This window comes from Pollicipes pollicipes, unplaced genomic scaffold (assembly GCF_011947565.3).
Source record: "Pollicipes pollicipes isolate AB1234 unplaced genomic scaffold, Ppol_2.1 Scaffold_4740;HRSCAF=5597_pilon_pilon_pilon, whole genome shotgun sequence".
NCBI lineage: Eukaryota > Metazoa > Arthropoda > Thecostraca > Pollicipedomorpha > Pollicipedidae > Pollicipes > Pollicipes pollicipes.
In genome coordinates this window covers 2,259,917-2,277,039 of record NW_023596545.1, presented here as the reverse complement: position 1 = coordinate 2,277,039, position 17,123 = coordinate 2,259,917, and the positions used below count along the sequence as shown (strand labels likewise).

Sequence of the window (17,123 nt, the reverse complement as noted above, 5' to 3'; positions counted from 1 at the left end):
TGCTAGCTTAATCATCTGCACCGAATTAAACGTTGCATCCCAGTTTTCATTTTCTTTGTGGTTGGCACATGTGCACAAAATAAGAACTCTTCTTAAAAAATGTTGTCATTTAAATACCCTTTTCAATGTTCTGTTTGAAGTTGAACTTGATTCCAGAATACGGGGTGTGTAAGCTCACCGTTAGGTGTGAATTGGGCATTTGGGGAGGACAGTTGTCTACCCAAAATAATAAAAATCGACACTCATGCCCCAGATGAGTGGAATGGATAAACCAAACAAAATCTGCAAAATATTAAACGAAAACCAGAGCAACGAAAAACAAACATTTTTCCCACGGAGATGACCATATATGGCAGCTATGGTCACGAGTTTTATTGATACGAGATCCCATAAAAGGACAAATACGGCTTTGTTATGACATTTGAGTGTACCATAACAAACCTGCCGCGGAGTAAGTGGTCTGCGGGTGCTCTGGTTCCCGCGATGCCTGGGGGTTGGGGGCGTTGTGAATTTTCATGTAAAAGATTTCAAGTCCAGAATTCCCAGTACGCATGATGATGCATATTTGTTCTTATGTATATTTGTGCGGCCTGAAGCACGACCGAGAGAGCGTACTGGATGTGAAGGCCTGACCGGCGGCGTCCAATTACCGTCCTATTCTATTATTGTGTTTATGTATCGTAACTGTACCATAGCTTCCATATCACTATTTCAGCTTTTCTGGACGTTGGCCATTCTTATTCTGAGATGAGGTAGCTTCGCGCATATGCAGGTTCAACAACTCATCAGTGAGGCACTTAGGCACATTAGTAAGGCACACACTGAAGGAGTAAGGTGAGGGCAGTTTGAAAGGTCAAATAACCAACAAGACACCACCCTACAGGGGAATGGTATTTTCAAATTAATATAAGTAAGAAAGAACTTTCATCAAGTTTATTTTTGACGTTGTGCACTGGAGAACCTTATTTTGATAATAATGATTTTGAATACACCAGGAGGTACTGCTTTAGATATGTTTCCAAAGATGCATTAGCTTTTTTAAAAATGCATATTTCAAAGCTTTGTTCATGATTCACCAGAGGTCAGTGAGCATGGCTTTAAAGTACAGAATTTTGTCAACAGTCCATGCTACCTTTCCCTTGATATAAAAAGTAAGTAATTCTTAATGTTCCATCCTTCGGTAAAACAATGACATATTCAAGTGGGGGGCACTAAGCTATATTTTGCCTCATACCACCTTACCTTAATTTATGTTGATTGAAAATTTGAGGAATATTTGGTTGATCAATCTTGGTCTCATTGGGCTCCTCTTCAGGCAACCAGTCTCATTTTAGGGAAGGGATCAGGGAGGTATGTCATTCATGATATAAGCCCAGTATAAATTAAGCCTAGATTTAAGCTGCTCACTAGCGATTTATGGTGCTGTTGGAGGTGGTAATGTGTTGAATGAGTTTTGACCAATGATCATCATGGTTCCAGGTTTTTCTAGCTTCCATTGATGTTCTCTTGTTGTCCCAGAGTCACCCCTGAAACATGTCTTGTCAGGAACTTATGCCTCAGTGGAAAGATGCCCCCAGAAACATCCTCAGCACTGTTGGCTGTGCAGTAAAGGCATCTGGAGGAGTTAAGACCCTCTCAGGATAGGGCTGGTGCCTCATTTCTTTGATAAAATGTGTAGTTTGTTGTTGCCAGCATTGATAAACCTGCTCCAGCTATTTCCTGATCCAGCTTACAAAATGGGCCCCAGAAAAAGTTGTCTTACTCCCTAAATGGATACACCATGGTCCTGTACAACATTAGCAGCATAAAATGTTAACATGATAATGTTTGTGAGACCACTTGTACTATCTGCACAAGGAATTCAAGCTTGTGGTCTCTAACAGTTCTGAGGTAACTTCTTCACACCTTAAGCTTGGTAGCATTGAAAGGGAGGAAATGCTCCTCAGACCTGGTGAGAAAGGATGCCCTTCCCTTATTAAAAGTTTTTTCCAGATGGATATAATTAAATCTTGTAAGTTAGTAAAAAAACATGTGCCTCTACAAATGGCCAGAAAACTAAGCTGCATGCTATGCAAGAAATCTTGCATGCTAAATATGCTTTTTAGGAAATAATTTTGAAGTTTGTCCCTTCCTTTCATGAAATCATGCATTTACCCTGTTATAAAACAAAGTTTAATTAGTCTGGATCTTGGCAAAGTTTATGCTGTTAAACAAGTGTTTATTGCTTGATAATACATAAACTAGCTGCATGTTATGCATCATTTAAATGAACATCAGCTTCTTCTTGGAACAATTCAGCTCATTCCAAATGCTTGTTTGTGCTGTAAAGATCTCAAAATTGGTGAGATCTAACACATTGGGGAGGTAAAGGAAACATGATGTTGGGAGTTGGTCATGACTTCACAGCCAAGTATTAAGCTAATCCATACTCTAAATACTGTTTGCTAGTACATGCTGTTGTTTTGGTCATTTTAGTTCAGCTTTTATTAGAGCTATTTAATAAGCTGTGATGCAACATTTTCTGTGTCATTATGCTTTACAGAGAAACTACTGCTTGCATCAGAGGCATGATGACCCAACCCCCAACACACTTGAAACATTGGGGGACAACTCTCCAGCTCCACACAGTTTTGTGCTGTTGGCTCATTGCAAATTTGCACCAGCATGTTACATATGCTGAAATCATGATGACATCTTCAAACTGTCACCATCATTGTAAATGGTATCATTGTTCCTGCAGTGCATTACAGCGCAACAATGCCCTCGCCCTTACATTGCATTCAAGTCAGCGGCAATAGAGCAGGCCTATGACCATTTTCACAGAGAGCCTGCTAATTTAGGGAATGGACAGATGGCAGACCATGCACAAATTTCTGATATTGTGCAGTCTCTTGCAGACTTTTCGGAAGATGGAGTGTAACATGAGATGAGAGATGATGAGCAAAGCTGATCAACGTCAAACCACGTAGCTGAAGGACCTGCCAGGAGCAAACCAACTCAAGCTCGCGATTCTGGGAAGTTGAATGAATGTTTTGGTTTCAGATGTTATTTTGAGTGGATGAACAGAAGAGCACTATGACTGCTGGAGCCCAGAATGGCCGTGTTGTTCCCTACGAGGTCAGTGCATAGCAACGGTGTCGCAAAAGTCTTGGAGGCTGTAGGATTGCAGCAGATGGATATTCTGCAGGCTTGTTCTGTTTGATTTGTTCTGCCTTTGTCTATGTTGTTGCCATTATCTTGCTCTTTTTAAAGTGTTTTGTGATCTTTTCTTTCTATCTATATACCGGTCTCTACATGCATAGTTTTCTGTACTGCGCCATTGTTATAGTGTTGAAACTGATGAGATGTTGACAGGACACCGTCTTGGCTATTTCGCCAATGACGGCTTCCCGAAGAGATGCCTCACACCTCACAGAGGCCCTAAGCATTGCCACCCTGAAAATTATGTTCCCTTCTGTTTTATTGCAGGTTAGGTCTTAGAGCATGCCAGATGCCTATAACCTCACTGAATGTGACTTACGGGACCTCTAGCACCCTTAAATAAAGTATCCCACTTTTTCGTACTGTTCACTTATTGTCACAAGAGACGCGTACAATTTGATCAGTAATACCAATTTTCCCGAAATCCTGCAGTCCAGAATTTGGATTTGAAGTAGCCGTCCCTGCGGGAGCAATCTCATTCCCGTCCCCGTTCACCATTACGAAAGTAAAACATTTTATTTGCGTCGTTTTTTTCCAACGTGTGTGTTCTGTAATTTAGTCCGTCAATCTAGCAGCAGATTGATATTCAACTGCCAGTTGGATATTCTGGAGCGTCACGATCGCCTCCAAAATTGGTGTGCAGGACTTTCTCGACACGCTGATGCCGAAAGTCTCTGCCTTCGGTGTGGGATTTTGCATAACTTCTGAGATACAATGCGCGTAACGTCGCCAGATCACCGTTGCGGGGCATCTCGATTGCCTCCAAATTTGGTTTGCAGGGCCTTCTCAACGCACTGATTCCGAAAATCAGTCTTTGGGGTGGGATTTTGCGTAACTTTGGAGTTACGAGACGCGTAACATGCCAGTTCGATTCTGTGGAGCGTCTCGATTGCTTCCAAATTTGGTGTGCAGGGGCCTTCCCGATACGCTGATTCCGAAAATCGTGGTTTGTGGGGTGGAATTTTGCGTAACTTCTGAGTTACAAGACGCGTAACACGCCACTTCGATATTGCATGACATTCTGATTGCCTCCAAATTTGGTCTGCAGGGCCTTCTCAGCACACTGATCCCGAAAATCGCTGCCCTTGGAGTGGAGCTTGGTGTAATTTCCGAGACACACGACGCGTAATACGCTAGGTTGATATTGCGGGGCGTCTCGATTACCTCCATATGTGGTGTGCAGGGCCTTCTGAATACGCTGATTCCAAACATTGCTGCCTTCGGGGTAGGATTTTGCGTGACTTTTGAGTACAAGACGCGTTACATCCTGAGTTTGGTATTGGGGAGCGTCTCGATTGCCTCCAAATTGGGTGTTCGAATTCAGCGTGCTGAGCATGACCCTGCAACCAAATTGAAAGCAAACCAAGACGCCCCACCATGTTCAACTAGCATGTTATGCGTCTTGTGACCCGAAAGTTACGCAATATACCATCCCACAACCTATGCTTTTCGAAATCAGTGTCTTGAGAAGACCCTGCACACCAAACTTGAAAGCAATCGAGACGCCCCCGCAATATCAGACTGGGATGTTACACTTCTTGTAACTAGGAAGTTAGGCAAAATCCATTCTTGCAACCCATGTTTTTTTCGGACTTAGCCTTTGGAGAAGGCCCTGCACACCAAATTTGAGGGTGATCGCGGCGCCTCGTAGGATCAAACTGCCATATTACGTGTCTTGTAAAGTTGGGAAGTTATGCAAAATCGCACCTCAAAGCCAGTGACTTTTGGAGCCAGCGTGTTGAGAAGGCCTTTCACAGAGCATTTTAGGGCAATAGAGACGCCCTGCAATATCAAGCTGGCATGCTACGCGTCTCGTATCTCGGAAAGTTACATAAAATTCCACCCTACAACCCATAATTTTTGGAATCAGCGTGTCGGGTAGGCCCTGGTGAGTTGTGGTTGTCAGGTTGTGGTTATGGTTCACGGTCTTTGGGATGGGATTTTGCGTGGCTTCCGAGTTACAAAGCGCGTAACATCGCCAGATGGACGTTGCGGGGTGTCGCGTCTGCCTCCAAGTTGGGTGTACAGGGCCCTCTCCAAACGCTGATTCCGAAAATTGTGGGTTGTAGGGTCTGATGTAACATTAAGTGAGAGTACGACTCCCTATAAAAAGACCAGGCATCAAATCAGCCATACCATGTGGATTTTCTACTCTTCCAGTCATCTAATTAGGAGCGACATGACGACCAGTCGGTGATCATTGATTCGGTAAGCATGTTGGTGTTATCCCAATGGCGCATGGCTCACCGGACGCCGCGCCGCCTCAGATCCTGGTGGAGATCTTCTCGCAGCTGTCCTTCTCTGATGTGCTGGCGGCCGGCCTGGTGTGCCGGCTGTGGCACGACGTCAGCAGTGCCGTCCTGCTGCGCTCGCGCACCGTCTGCCTGGACGCGGCCGGTGCCGAGCGCGCGGCGCCGCTGCTGGCGCGGCCGGCGGCGCCGTTCACGCGCCTCCTGCTGCGCGAAGCGGACGTGACGGCCGCTGGTCACCTGGCCGGCCTGTGGCGCGCCGCCGGGCCCGGCCTCACCTCGCTCCGGCTGCACAGCTGCACCATCCGCGAGACGGACCTGCTGCAGGTGCGGGCGCGCCGCCGGACGAGCTGGTGCAGTCGCCGGTGACCGCTGCTTGACCCGGTCCGTCCGTGCGGCGGTCTTCGGTTGGGCTACTCTGAATACACCACATTGGATGCTGAGAAATGGCTACTTTTGTTGCCGATTTCTGGGTTTGCGTATCGCACCGCCATTTTACGCATGGCCGCACGTTCAATGGGTATGCAAATCATTTCAGGGCACATCACGTTATGACTGCTTACCATGCGCAATAAACTGCTTATACTTTGTGACAACCGGCCTCTGCTCTGCTCATCCCAGATCTTGGCGTTCTGCGAGAATCTGGAGGAGCTGGCGCTGGTGGGCTGCGACGCGCTCTTCATGACAGGCAGCATCCTCTCGCGCGACTCGGCGCTGGGCGTCACGCTGCCGTCGCTGCGCGAGCTGGACCTCTCCAGCAACCGCTACCTCTCGGACGCGATCCTGGTGCGGCTGCTGGCGCTCTCGCCGCGGCTCGAGTCGCTCTCGCTGCGCGGCTGTCAGATCGGCTTCCACCCGGGCATCTACCGGCGCTTCTACCCGGCCGGCGGCGCCGGCGCTGTCTCCAGCTCGGTGCTCACGTTCGAGTGCGTGCTGTCGTTCCTGCGCGAGCACGGCGCCGACGTAGCGCGCGCTCGACCTCGGTCACACCAACTTGGACGACGCGGCGCTGGCCGAGCTGGCGGCCGAGGCGGCGCTGCGGCCGGCGCGGCTGGCGCTGGCCGAGTGCCGGGGTGCGAGCGGTGCCGGCCTGGCCGCGCTGCTGGCCGGCCAGACGCGGCTTATCGAGCTGGAGCTGAGCGGAACGCGCGCCGACGCTGCCACCGTGCGCGCGCTGGCAGCGCTGCCGGCACTGCGGCGGCTGGCGCTGCGCCGCTGCGACCGGCTGACGGCCGAGGCGCTGGCGCCGCTGGCGGGCGCGGCACTGGAGGAGCTCGACCTGGCCGACAACGAGCGGCTGCCGGCCGAAGCGGCGGCGGCGGCGCTGCCGGCCGACGGGAGTCGACTGAGCCGGCTCCGGCTGCGCGCCGCCAAGCTGTCGGCCGAGCGGGTGCTGCGGCTGGCGCTGCAGCTGCCGACGCTGCTGGAGCTGGACCTGAGCCGCTGCCTGACGGCCGTCACCGACGCTAGCTTGCAGGTGCGAGCCGGCCAGCACCAGGCGGGAGGGGGCTCCCCGCTGGTCACGGTGCACCGCGCCACTCGAGAAAGCCATCCCCGCGGCCTGACGCCAGCAGACTGAGGCGGTCTGCTAGCGAGCCCGGTCGAGTCCGCTAAGTCTTCCGAACGTCCTGGCTGTGCCTGTGACCGCACCCGTCCCGCACTGCCGCCAGGCAATCTGCCGCTACATGCGAGGCCTGCAAGTGCTACGCATCTCCGAGTGCCACCTGGTGACGGACTCGGGCCTGACTGGACTCGGCCTCACGCCGATCTCGGACGGCGCCGAGCTGAAGCCGAACAAGACCTTCTTGCATGGCGAGGCCGGCGCGCAGGTGTGTCTCCGTCTTTGCGTCTCCTTCTCGCGGTGTGTCTCGCTCTGTGGGCCTCTATACGTCTCTATTCCGTCCCAGAATTCTACTTGCCTTCTGCCACTCACCCCTGTCTCATCTGCCTTGGTCTCCCTCTCTCCCCAATTCCCTCTTCCCTCCCGCTCTCTCCCGTCGTCCCTCCCTCCGTCTTTACCAGTCAAATGTTCAGTTCCCCTGGCCACGTGACTTATGATCTCGTGAACGCAGGGATACGCTCGCCACGGACCATGCAGTATTATGTTGCTAAAACGTAATGCCCCGCTCTTAGTCCGTATTTTGCTGATTTCAATATGCATATATATATATATATATATATATATATATATATATTTATATATATGTATATATGTATATGTATATATATATGTATATATTTATATGTATGCCGTGCGACGATGATGGCGAATTGGTCCTAAAAATGCATCAAATGCAACGTAAATTTTAACAAGACGTGGAAGTCAATTTTACGATGTTTCTCCACTTTGGGGACAAAGATCAGTGTAGCCAAGGTCACCTGTTTACTTCGTAGAATGTGACATTTCAACGCATTGTCACGGAACCGGTGCCACTGACCGAAGGAGCAAGCAGCACGTGCGTGGCTGATCAAAAAACATCGCTTGGCTGTTGCCATATAACGTAGGACTCCCTTTGAAGGGCAAACGTGCCACAAACATGGCACGTAAACAAGCCGATAGGCATAATCACGAGGAAACTGGACCACGTGATCGTACATATTCAACGACGTATTTCGAATGCAAGTCCGGCTGTGCTTTCGTTTGTGAATGCACTTTCATATGTGAAAATGAAATTGACTTGATTTGAATATTTTGACAGAAAATGTTGTCTCTTGATAATGAACGAATGTAGTTATAGTTAGTCGAGACATAATTTTTGTCGGTGAGAAGGGAACGACCCAAACTCGTGCTCACGTCACGCCAATGGCGCTAACCATTGCACCTGTGCGAATCGGGATCATCTTCACTAGTGAACTCTGGCAGCCCTTGTCTTCGGATTTTTAAAATGAAATGATTGCCCTATGGCAATCCTTTGACGCCTTCAGCGAGATACGTCGGCACCGATCTACTGTCGTTCGTAGCCATCCACCGGCATCACTATCTCCACGCTAGTTCTCGTGTTCTGTGTTGTCGCTCGGAGCGGGCCGGCTGCGCTGGCCGCGCGCGCCGCCATCCCCCCGCGCCGGCCCCGGCCGTGCCTGACCTCCGCCACTGCTGGCCCAGCCGGAGCAGCCGGCAGCGCGCGCCACGCCACGTCGCAACGAGCACGCGATCTCGCTGAGGAGCCGGCACGAGCGCGAGATCTGGAGCGACGCTGGCCGCAAGGTGCTGGTGCAGAGCCAGATCGACCTGAACGAGACCGGCTCCGGGGTCAGCCTGCTCGACCTGAAATGTCAGTGGGGGGGGGGGGGGGGGGGGGCGGGCCGGCGCGGCTGCGACGGACTCGCGTGTCGCGGCAAGTCGGTCCGGGATTCGGTCGGATGGGGCGATTAGATAAGACCGACCTGACCTGACGTTGGCTTGACCTGGCCTGACACTGAGCTGGCCTGTCAGGGCGACCCTGCATTGCTTCTGGTTCGAATTGATCGCCCAGATCAGCACCATCGCGGTGGTGCACTGCTGACCGTTTCGCCATGTTGCTCGTGGCGTTGTGGCCTTCTGTGACCTGATCCAAATCTGAACAGGCACTGACATGGAACCGGCGCAAGCCAAGAACCCTCTCATGTGGGTTCTCGAGCACCGATATCGCAAAGCTGGGGTCGGAATGCACCGATTTCCTCGTGTCACGACCGCGTCACACTCGAATTGGAGCCAGCACCGCGGCCGCCCGTGTGACACGGCTCCTCTGCGCCGCCGCCAGGTCTGACCGAGCTGGACCTGTCGCAGTGCAGCCGCATCAGTGACGTAGGCGTGAGTCACGTGGTGCGCTTCGGCGGCCTGCGCCGGCTGAGCCTGGCGCACTGCCCGCAGCTGGGGGACGCGGGCGTGGCGCGGCTCGGCCGCCACTGCCCCGGCCTCGAGGTGGTGCGGCTCGCCCACTGCGTGGCGCTCACTGACGAGGGGCTGGCCGGCTTGGTGCGGCACGCGCCGCGCCTCAAGCACCTCGAGCTGCAGGTGAGGGAGGCTCAAACACCTCGAGCTGCAGGTGAGGGAGGCTCAAGCACCTCGAGCTGCAAGTGAGGGAGGCTCAAGCACCTCGAGCTGCAGGTAAGGGAGGCTCAAGCACCTCGAGCTGCAGGTGAGGGAGGCTCAAGCACCTCGAGCTGCAGGTGAGAGAGGCTCAAGCACCTTGAGCCGCAGGTTAGGGAGGCTCAAGCACCTCGAGCTACAGGTGAGGGAGGCTCAAACACCTGGAGGTGGAGGTGAAGGATGTGCCGCGATGTGTTGCGTGGAATAGAAAATCACAAGAGCCCGTGGTGCGTGTCTGTCTTGGGCTCTTGCCAACCTGCTTTGATCCCAGATTAGTGTTTCGTGACTGTGGCCCCAGCCGATTACTTGGCCTGACCTGCCCGACGCGCCCGACCTGAGCCTGACCCTTGGCCGTTTTCACCGTGCCGGACGTGACTCGAACCTCGCGGAACACGGGATGCACTGACCTAATGGCCCGTACCTGGCAATGCTGACTTGACCCGACTCTGATATGAACCCCCGGGCCTGACGTGACCTGGCCGTTTCAGGGCTGTGTGGAACTGACGGACGGTGCTCTGCGCGCCATAATGGCGCACTGCGCCAGCCTGCAGTACCTGGACGTGTCCGGCTGCCGGCTGATGAGCGCGGCGCAGGCCGGCTGCCTGGAGGAGGCGCTGCCGCGGCTGGCCACCGTCGTGCGGCCCGGCCTGGACGGCGCCGAGCCGGCCGACCCGCCGGCGCGGCCGCCACCGCCGCCGCCCCCGCCGCCCGCCCCGCCGCGTCGCCGGTGATGCCCGCTAGGTGGCAGGCCGGTGCGGCAGGCTGGCCGTCGGCCGATGAATACACAGAAGTAGGGTCATTGGAGAGCGGAAGGCAAGACGCGTCGGTTTGGTTTTGTGAGGCAGCTTTATCATGGCGCGTATTTAGTGCCTGCCCTCGGTAGTGATGTAGGACAATAATTATTATTTGGATGTTACATCAAAGTAATCCAGACGGACGGCGGTGACGGTGTTTACGGTTTAACAGGGTACGTTACCGTCGTGCATGCTTACAGCCGCGGGCGGTCATTATCTGTACTGGGGTCGGGCACCTCTCAGTGGTATATATCCCCCGAGCAGGAGGCAGTGCTCTGGAAGCCACGCCTCGACACGACTCGGCGTTGATTGGATGTGGCAGTGACAGCTCGGCAGCTTCGACAGCTGCCGAGCTGTGCTTCAGCTTCGGTCGGGCCGGCCGGCAGGGTCGGCAGACTGCCTGCTGTAATGTGATCGGCCCCCAGTGGGCTCGGCCCTGGACGCTCCCGGAGGGCGCTGTGCCCACAGGTCCCAACGTAACTGATGTGCCGGGGTTCAACGCGAAGAGCGACTCCCGGTTGCCTTGTGGCGCTCCCGGACTGTAACCGTAGTACCCCATGCACTGGGCTCTCGCGTGTCTGATATCAGGAGGCGATTATTGCCATCCCACCAGTCTTCTCGTAGACGACGCATTGATGACACTGGTTGTATCACAGAGATGAACTTTACTCCGGGAGTGCTGTTATTTATATTGGGAATACTGACCATTGATCGGCTGTCCTGTCCTGCCGTTAATGTCTCCGTACTTAGTGCCAGTTAATGTGTTGCTCAACCAGAGGAGCTTTCAAGTAATATATAACTGAAATGAAGATGTGAAAATATAGTTCTACGGTTTCCGAAGTATTTTCGTGTGGTCTGCCTGTGTGGGCAATTCACCCTCTTTGTCTGTACCTTGAATCCTGTGGTGGTGGTCGCCAGGTCTTGGGGAACACGGTCTGGAGCTGGGTTTGCTTCGCTGGTGGTGCGTGGTGGACAGCCTTTTGCGGAAAGTCCTGGTTCTAAGTGTGGATTCTGGTGAACGGCCTCTTCGTCCTCCGCGACGAGCGGTGCGATAGATTGCGATGTTAAATCAAGATAAGAATGCCATATAGCCTGTAGCGGCACTGTTCAGTTGTGTTTTTCTTATCTTTTTTTGTGTATTGATCGGCGATGTTTCACGCGCCAGGCAAACAGCGGACGCCATGGGCACTAACCGTATGCTGGGGCAGACACTGCAAAACGGGCTAGCAAATGGTCATTTCCAGAGCAAGCTAGAAAGCGCCGCCGATATTTCATCTCCGTCTGCCCCCCGCCGGAACGTCGGCTATCGTCTCCGGTCTCCGACGCTGGTCGGCGTCAGTCCGCCTCTCACCCGGACGCGGCCGCCCTTACACGGGGAAGCCGATGCGGACCTTGTCGTTGGTGCGGTCGGCGTACTTGGTGACGTTGTAGTAGCGCTGCCGCTCCGTCTGCCGCAGCTCCGCGAGGTGGGGCACGTAGTCGACCACGTACGGGCGCACGTCCACGCGCGTCTCGTCCACCACGCCCGTCTTCCACAGCACGTCCACCTCGGCCGGCACGCGCAGGCACCACGGGTTGCCCCAGAAGTGGAGCAGGCGCACGCGCGCGTACTTGAGTTCGTTGAGCAGCGCCAGCAGTCCGTCGGAGCCGATATCGTTGGAGCGCACGTGCACCTCCTCCCTGGCGCCGTGCTCGGCCAGCCCCTGCGCCAGCCAGATGGCGCCCTCGGTCTGCACGTGGTTGTGGCAGAGCCGCAGTACGCGCAGCGAGCTGTTCTCGGCCAGCGCCGACACCAGGTGGCGCGCCGCGTCCCGGTGCAGCCGATTGGCCGTCAGGTCGAGGTGCGTCAGCGCGCCGTTGCCGGCCAGCCCGTCGCACACAAGCCGCATCTGGTCGTCGGTGAGGCCGAACTTGCGCACGCTGAGCCGCTGGAGGACGCCGTTGACACGCAGCGCGCGACCCAGCTGCGCGGCTGCGTCGTCGCAGCCGTCGGCCAGCAGCGGCCGGTCCAGCACCAGCTGCAGCAGCGAGCTGTTGGTGCGGAGCGCGGTCAGCAGCGCCGTCAGACTGGCCACCGTCTGGCCCGTCTGGCCCAGGTCGAGCTCCTGCAGCGCGCACTGCGGCTGGCTCAACAGCCAGGCCAGGTGGCGGCCGCCCTCGGCGCCGAGCGCGTTGCCGTTGAGCCGGAGGCCGGTGAGGTACGCGCCGGCGGCGGCCAGCGCCGTGCTCAGGTGCAGCGCGCCCGCCGGACCCACCTCGTTGTTCATCAGGTTGAGCTGCTCCACGCGCCAGCCGCGGCGCACGTAAGCGGCCAGCGACGCGGCGCCGGCGTCGCTGATCCGGTTGTAGCTGAAGTCGACGTCGGTGATGTCGTGGCGCGAGGCCAGCTGGCCCGCCAGTGCTGCCGCCTCGCGGTCGAAGTAGCAGCCGCGCCGCGGTTGCGACAGCTCGTTGCCGCATAGGCGGATCGACGTACGGCCCGACTCTGCGTCAGTCTGGCAGAAGAGACGCAGGCTGAGTATGTCCAGCAGCGGGTCCGAGTAGCTGGGCTTCATGTTGTACGGCTTCTCTTCTTCGGAGCTCTCGTACTCGCCCGAGGACTGCGAGCCGGGCCGCTCGCGCGGCAGCTCTGGCCGCTCCACTGACCGGAACATGGCGCCTGACCGGCCAGCACACAGCAGGCGACAGCCGCGGCTCGCTCGACGCTGGCCAGAGATCCCCAGCCGGGAAATACGTCTGTAGCCGTGTGATGCTAGGGTCGGATTTGGGACGCAGGCTGCAACTACGCCTACTCCGTGGGTGCTTTTTTGCACGTTTGATTTGACATTTGGCTGCGGATTTGGAGACACATGAACACGGTTCATGTTAGACTCAACTCTACAAAACAGAAAAGTCGCGTGAAAAAGCAGTTTTGGCTCCGTCAGTTGTACGATATTGGCTTTTCCTAGCGAGTTACGTGACTGGTTAGAGACGTACAAGTGCGCTGCTCTGAAGTACTGCTTCGTGCTTGGCATAGATGTTTGAACTTGGACCAAGTTGCAGCTGAATCACCAATAACTCACTGAATTTATTGGTCCAATTGTGGTCACTCCCAGCATCACTAATACCATTTCCTTTTAATTTGCATGCATCAGAATAGCAGCCTGGGTTTCTGGCGTTACTGCTTCAGCGCAAAAAAAAGTTTGTCTACAGAAAAAAACAAAAAAAGACTTCCTACAGAGCTCTGGCATTTCACATATGAATGCCACTGTTATCACTCAGCTTCATCTTCGAGTCGGCTGACCACTTGAGTCGTGCGCAGACTACGTGGCGGCCGTGGGTTTATTGCGCCTCATAGAAACTTCAGTTCGCCCCCCCCCCCCCTCCCCCACCCCACCTCCACTCATCGCTACGTCCTCCCTCAACATAGATCGCAGACGCACGGTAAACAAAACAAACAACAGTACGCACAGTCACGCCACCAGGCCGCGCCGGGCGAGGCTGGCATCCTCCAAGAGAACAGCGTTGGCGCCCGCCGGCCAGTTCGCGGGCCGCCGCTTCGGCTCGGCGAGCGGAGTCATCACAGGGTAGCGGAGTCATCATCATGCTTGACCTGACGCCACGCAAGCGCACACACGAACACACACCATGGGGTCACGAGTGAGCAGGTGGGCGAATGGCCGGGGCTGGGGTAGGGGCTAGACTAAGGAGCGTGCCGGTTAGGGGCTGAGCAGACAAGCATGAGTTGGCACTGGTTAGGAAAGCTGCGACAGTCTCACGTCAACGGATCGTCACCCGCTCCTACCAATCAAACGGCGAGGGTGCACGGCCTTCATTGTATGAGCTACGTACTAAAGTCAGCCGACCGCGTGCGGCGGTTCTCGGCGCTGATCCGCTCCAATGATCTGTCTTCCGTGCGCTTCCAATCCCAGTGACGTCCTTATGTCGTGCCCCCGGACCCGCGATCCCCGTCGAGGTTAACACGAGTGTATCGATGTCGAATTTCCAGGTCGTCTCCTCCTCGCTGTCGAGCTTCTGCCCGCCCGCATGCTCGTCTCATTCCAATTGGTATCTAACAACGCACAATGTCCCGCGCGGATAACGGTCTCAGATATGGCACAGACAATCGTTGAGCAAAGGGCCTACGGACCGCACGGCAGGTGCCCTGCAATCGCGTGTGGTCACGGAACCCGCCCGTGCAAAAACCAACCACTGCTTCAAACGCCATTGGTCGCCCCGTGCGCATGCGCGCGCCACACCGCGACCCGCCCGGACCCCGCGGTGCCTCACGCCGCAGAATCCGTCATCGCCCTCGACCGGCAGCTGCATGCAGCGGCGCCTCGATCGGCACCCACTGCCGGTGTGGTTATTATCAGTCCAGCAAACCCGCTGACCGCAAGAGTATTCACAAATACAAGTCCAGCCGACCACAGCAGCCAGTGGTGTGTGACAGCGAGCACCGCCACCAGCAAGGCCGACAACATGGCCGCCGCTTCACAGCTTCCAGCAGGTTCGGCCGGATGCGCCACGGCCTGGTGTCCATGCCTGCCGCAGCCGACGGCAGCCGGCCAGCGAGAGACTAGCGCCATCTTCAGACGTCCTGCTGGCCGGCCTGGCCCGACACATCGGTCACCGACCCGGAGGTGACCGGCGCCAGGCTCAGGCCGCCCATCTTGGCCGCCAGGTCACCATCGCTGCCCGTCTTCTTGATGTCGGCCTGCGGTCGCGGCGCCGTGTTCATGGCCTGCAGGCGAGCGTACTGCTGCTGTAGCGCGTGCTGCTTGCGACGCAGCTCGGTCTCGCGCCGCTCGAGCGCCTCCTGGCGGGAGCGCGATAGGACGCCGCCCCGGTCTGCCGACGCCGGCCGCTCGCCCGGCGTCGCCGAGCGGCGCAGGCCCTCCTGCGAGTTGACACTCTCGCTGCTGCTCGAGTTGGAGGAGGCCGTGTCGCGGCGCAGATTCTCATCGCTCAGCGCCAGCGTCGAGGCCATGGCGGCCGCGCCGGGCTCCGAGTTGGTGCGCGTGAGCGGCGCCGGCCGCCGGCCGCCGTCGCCGCCGTCGCCGCCGCCGCTGGCCGGCAGCGAGAGCTTGGCGCGCTGCGCTGCCGGGTAGTGCGGACTCAGCGGCGAGCTGGGGGAGATGAGCGGCGACTTGGAGGAGGTGCGCGGCGGCGGCGGCGGCGGCGCCGGCCGCCCAGCCGGCTCCTCCGGCGTCGGCGAGAGGCGGCCCGGCATCGGGACGACGCGCGCTGCCGGCCGCACCGCCGGCCGACGCTCTGGGCTGAACGTCTGCAGCTCGCTTAGAAGAGCATCGAGCGGGTTTCCGGGCGCGGAGGCGGCGGCAGCCTCTCCCGTGGCGGCGGCAGGCTGGTCGCCCGCGGCGGCGGCGCCGGCCGCCGGCTGCAACAGCGTCCAGCGTGTCACGGACAGAACGGGGTGGCCGTCATGACTCGACTCGCCGCCAAGGACGGTACACCACCGCCGATGCCACATGCGAACGGAAATGCGAACTAAACAAAAGGCTGAACGGATCACAGTCCCACTGGAGCAATGGCCGAAAGCGACTGAAATATGGAGCAATCGCCGAAAACGACTCAATTATCCTTATTACAAACAACAGGACGGCGTTGAGTGATTAACACAAGCGCATTGGTCATGTTTAGCACGCAACGGTAATAAGCGAGATTATTCAAAGTGAGCCGCGTGGGGCCATCCATAAATTACGTTACGTATGAACGGGGAGAAGGTTTTTATATAGCGTAAACAAAGTGAAACAGGGGGGGGGGGGGCAAGACAAAATTACGCTTTGGTGTGACTGAAAACCATGCCAGAATATTACAAACATCATTAAACTAACAACTACATTCCGTCGTCTTCCTCTCATCACGAGCACCACGCCGCTATTTTTCGTATCCCGTGTTCAATCGGGAGTCAAGCCGACGCTTTTTTGAGATGTTACGCTGAACACAGCGTAATCAGGAGAGAAGAACTTCGCCAGGCGCAACCAGTTTGTAACCAGGAGAGGGAGACTGACAAATTGAGAAAGGCGTGATGTAGTTTATGGACTATCCTTATGAGTAAAGAGAGCTGTATGGGAGGCTAATAACGTTTTCAGCCATCACAGACGTGTCAATAGTCCAGGAGAAGGGCACACCGACCAACACGAGGGCCCTGTGTTCAGAATTGCAATTTCAAGGCTTCATTGTAGGTCCCTTTATTTGCAAACCTTGCGTTTCGTACACAGTTTCGTGGCAGACGTTTGCACGCAGGTGCATGTGTAGTTGCATACGACTGCACCTGCCCAAGGCCAAAACTGATGAAGTTTAGTGCAATGCAACAATTTTTACGGTAGAATTATAACAGGAATGTTACGAGTGATGGCGAATTCATACGAACAATGGCGAGTTGACCACGTGTTTATTCCGTTTGAAATATTTGGTTTGAAAACTCGTGGTTTAAACTACTATGAGGACACAAAGCATGCAATCGTCACTATACACATTTAGTCCAAACCTTTGAGTGAATGGATTTCTGAGATCAGAGCCAACGCTAAGCAGTGCTTTTGCGTAAGCTTTGAGCCCTTCCACCCGATCGTAAAATTTCAGGTCAACGGCATGATTTGGGGGCGAAGGCTCAATGCGCCACAATGTCCACTGTCGGTCCACTGTCGCACCTTCATTTTGCTGGTGTACGTGCCTTTAATGTTACCAGTATGCTGTGTCGCAAAGTTATGAATTTCGATAAGATGTAATGCATATTCTAAGATATTCCCGCATATCCATAAATGTTTCGTGTAGAATTTCCCCTTTAAAAGGCTGTGATACTCAGTTCGC

At 55.3% G+C, this 17,123-nt stretch overlaps 3 protein-coding genes and 1 long non-coding RNA gene across 5 annotated transcripts in view; 2 read left to right on the top strand and 2 right to left on the bottom strand.

Moving 5' to 3' along the window:
- Window positions 1-489: 489 nt before the first annotated feature.
- On the top strand, window positions 490-5,578 carry LOC119098847 (uncharacterized). Of its 2 annotated transcripts, none has more exons than XR_005094294.1 (3): window positions 490-545; window positions 2,898-3,117; window positions 5,469-5,578. It is a non-coding gene; the product is annotated as an uncharacterized LOC119098847 (long non-coding RNA). The 2 variants fall into 2 exon arrangements; XR_005094295.1 differs by lacking the exon at window positions 490-545 and adding an exon at window positions 719-834.
- A 436-nt stretch (window positions 5,579-6,014) lies between these two features.
- Window positions 6,015-10,858, top strand: LOC119098870 (F-box/LRR-repeat protein 2). The gene is made up of 7 exons (XM_037221914.1): window positions 6,015-6,413; window positions 6,874-6,927; window positions 7,121-7,279; window positions 8,554-8,722; window positions 9,191-9,444; window positions 10,008-10,151; window positions 10,739-10,858. Exons 1-7 carry the CDS (start codon window positions 6,015-6,017, stop codon window positions 10,856-10,858), a joined length of 1,299 nt encoding a protein of 432 aa, XP_037077809.1.
- An 822-nt stretch (window positions 10,859-11,680) lies between these two features.
- Window positions 11,681-12,967, bottom strand: LOC119098869 (leucine-rich repeat-containing protein 74B). Its single transcript, XM_037221913.1, has 3 exons — window positions 12,644-12,967; window positions 12,329-12,469; window positions 11,681-12,241 (listed from the first exon to the last, which is right to left on the bottom strand). Exons 1-3 carry the CDS (start codon window positions 12,965-12,967, stop codon window positions 11,681-11,683), a joined length of 1,026 nt encoding a protein of 341 aa, XP_037077808.1.
- A 735-nt stretch (window positions 12,968-13,702) lies between these two features.
- LOC119098867 (coiled-coil domain-containing protein AGAP005037) overlaps window positions 13,703-17,123 on the bottom strand; it is a 32,797-nt gene continuing 29,376 nt past the window's right edge. Inside the window, exons 22-23 of the mRNA XM_037221912.1 lie at window positions 15,392-15,690; window positions 13,703-15,259 (exon numbers count right to left, since the gene is read on the bottom strand). Coding sequence (XP_037077807.1) covers window positions 14,884-15,259; window positions 15,392-15,690 — 675 coding nt within the window. The 3' untranslated portion in view covers window positions 13,703-14,883. The remainder of the gene's footprint in view (window positions 15,260-15,391; window positions 15,691-17,123) is intronic.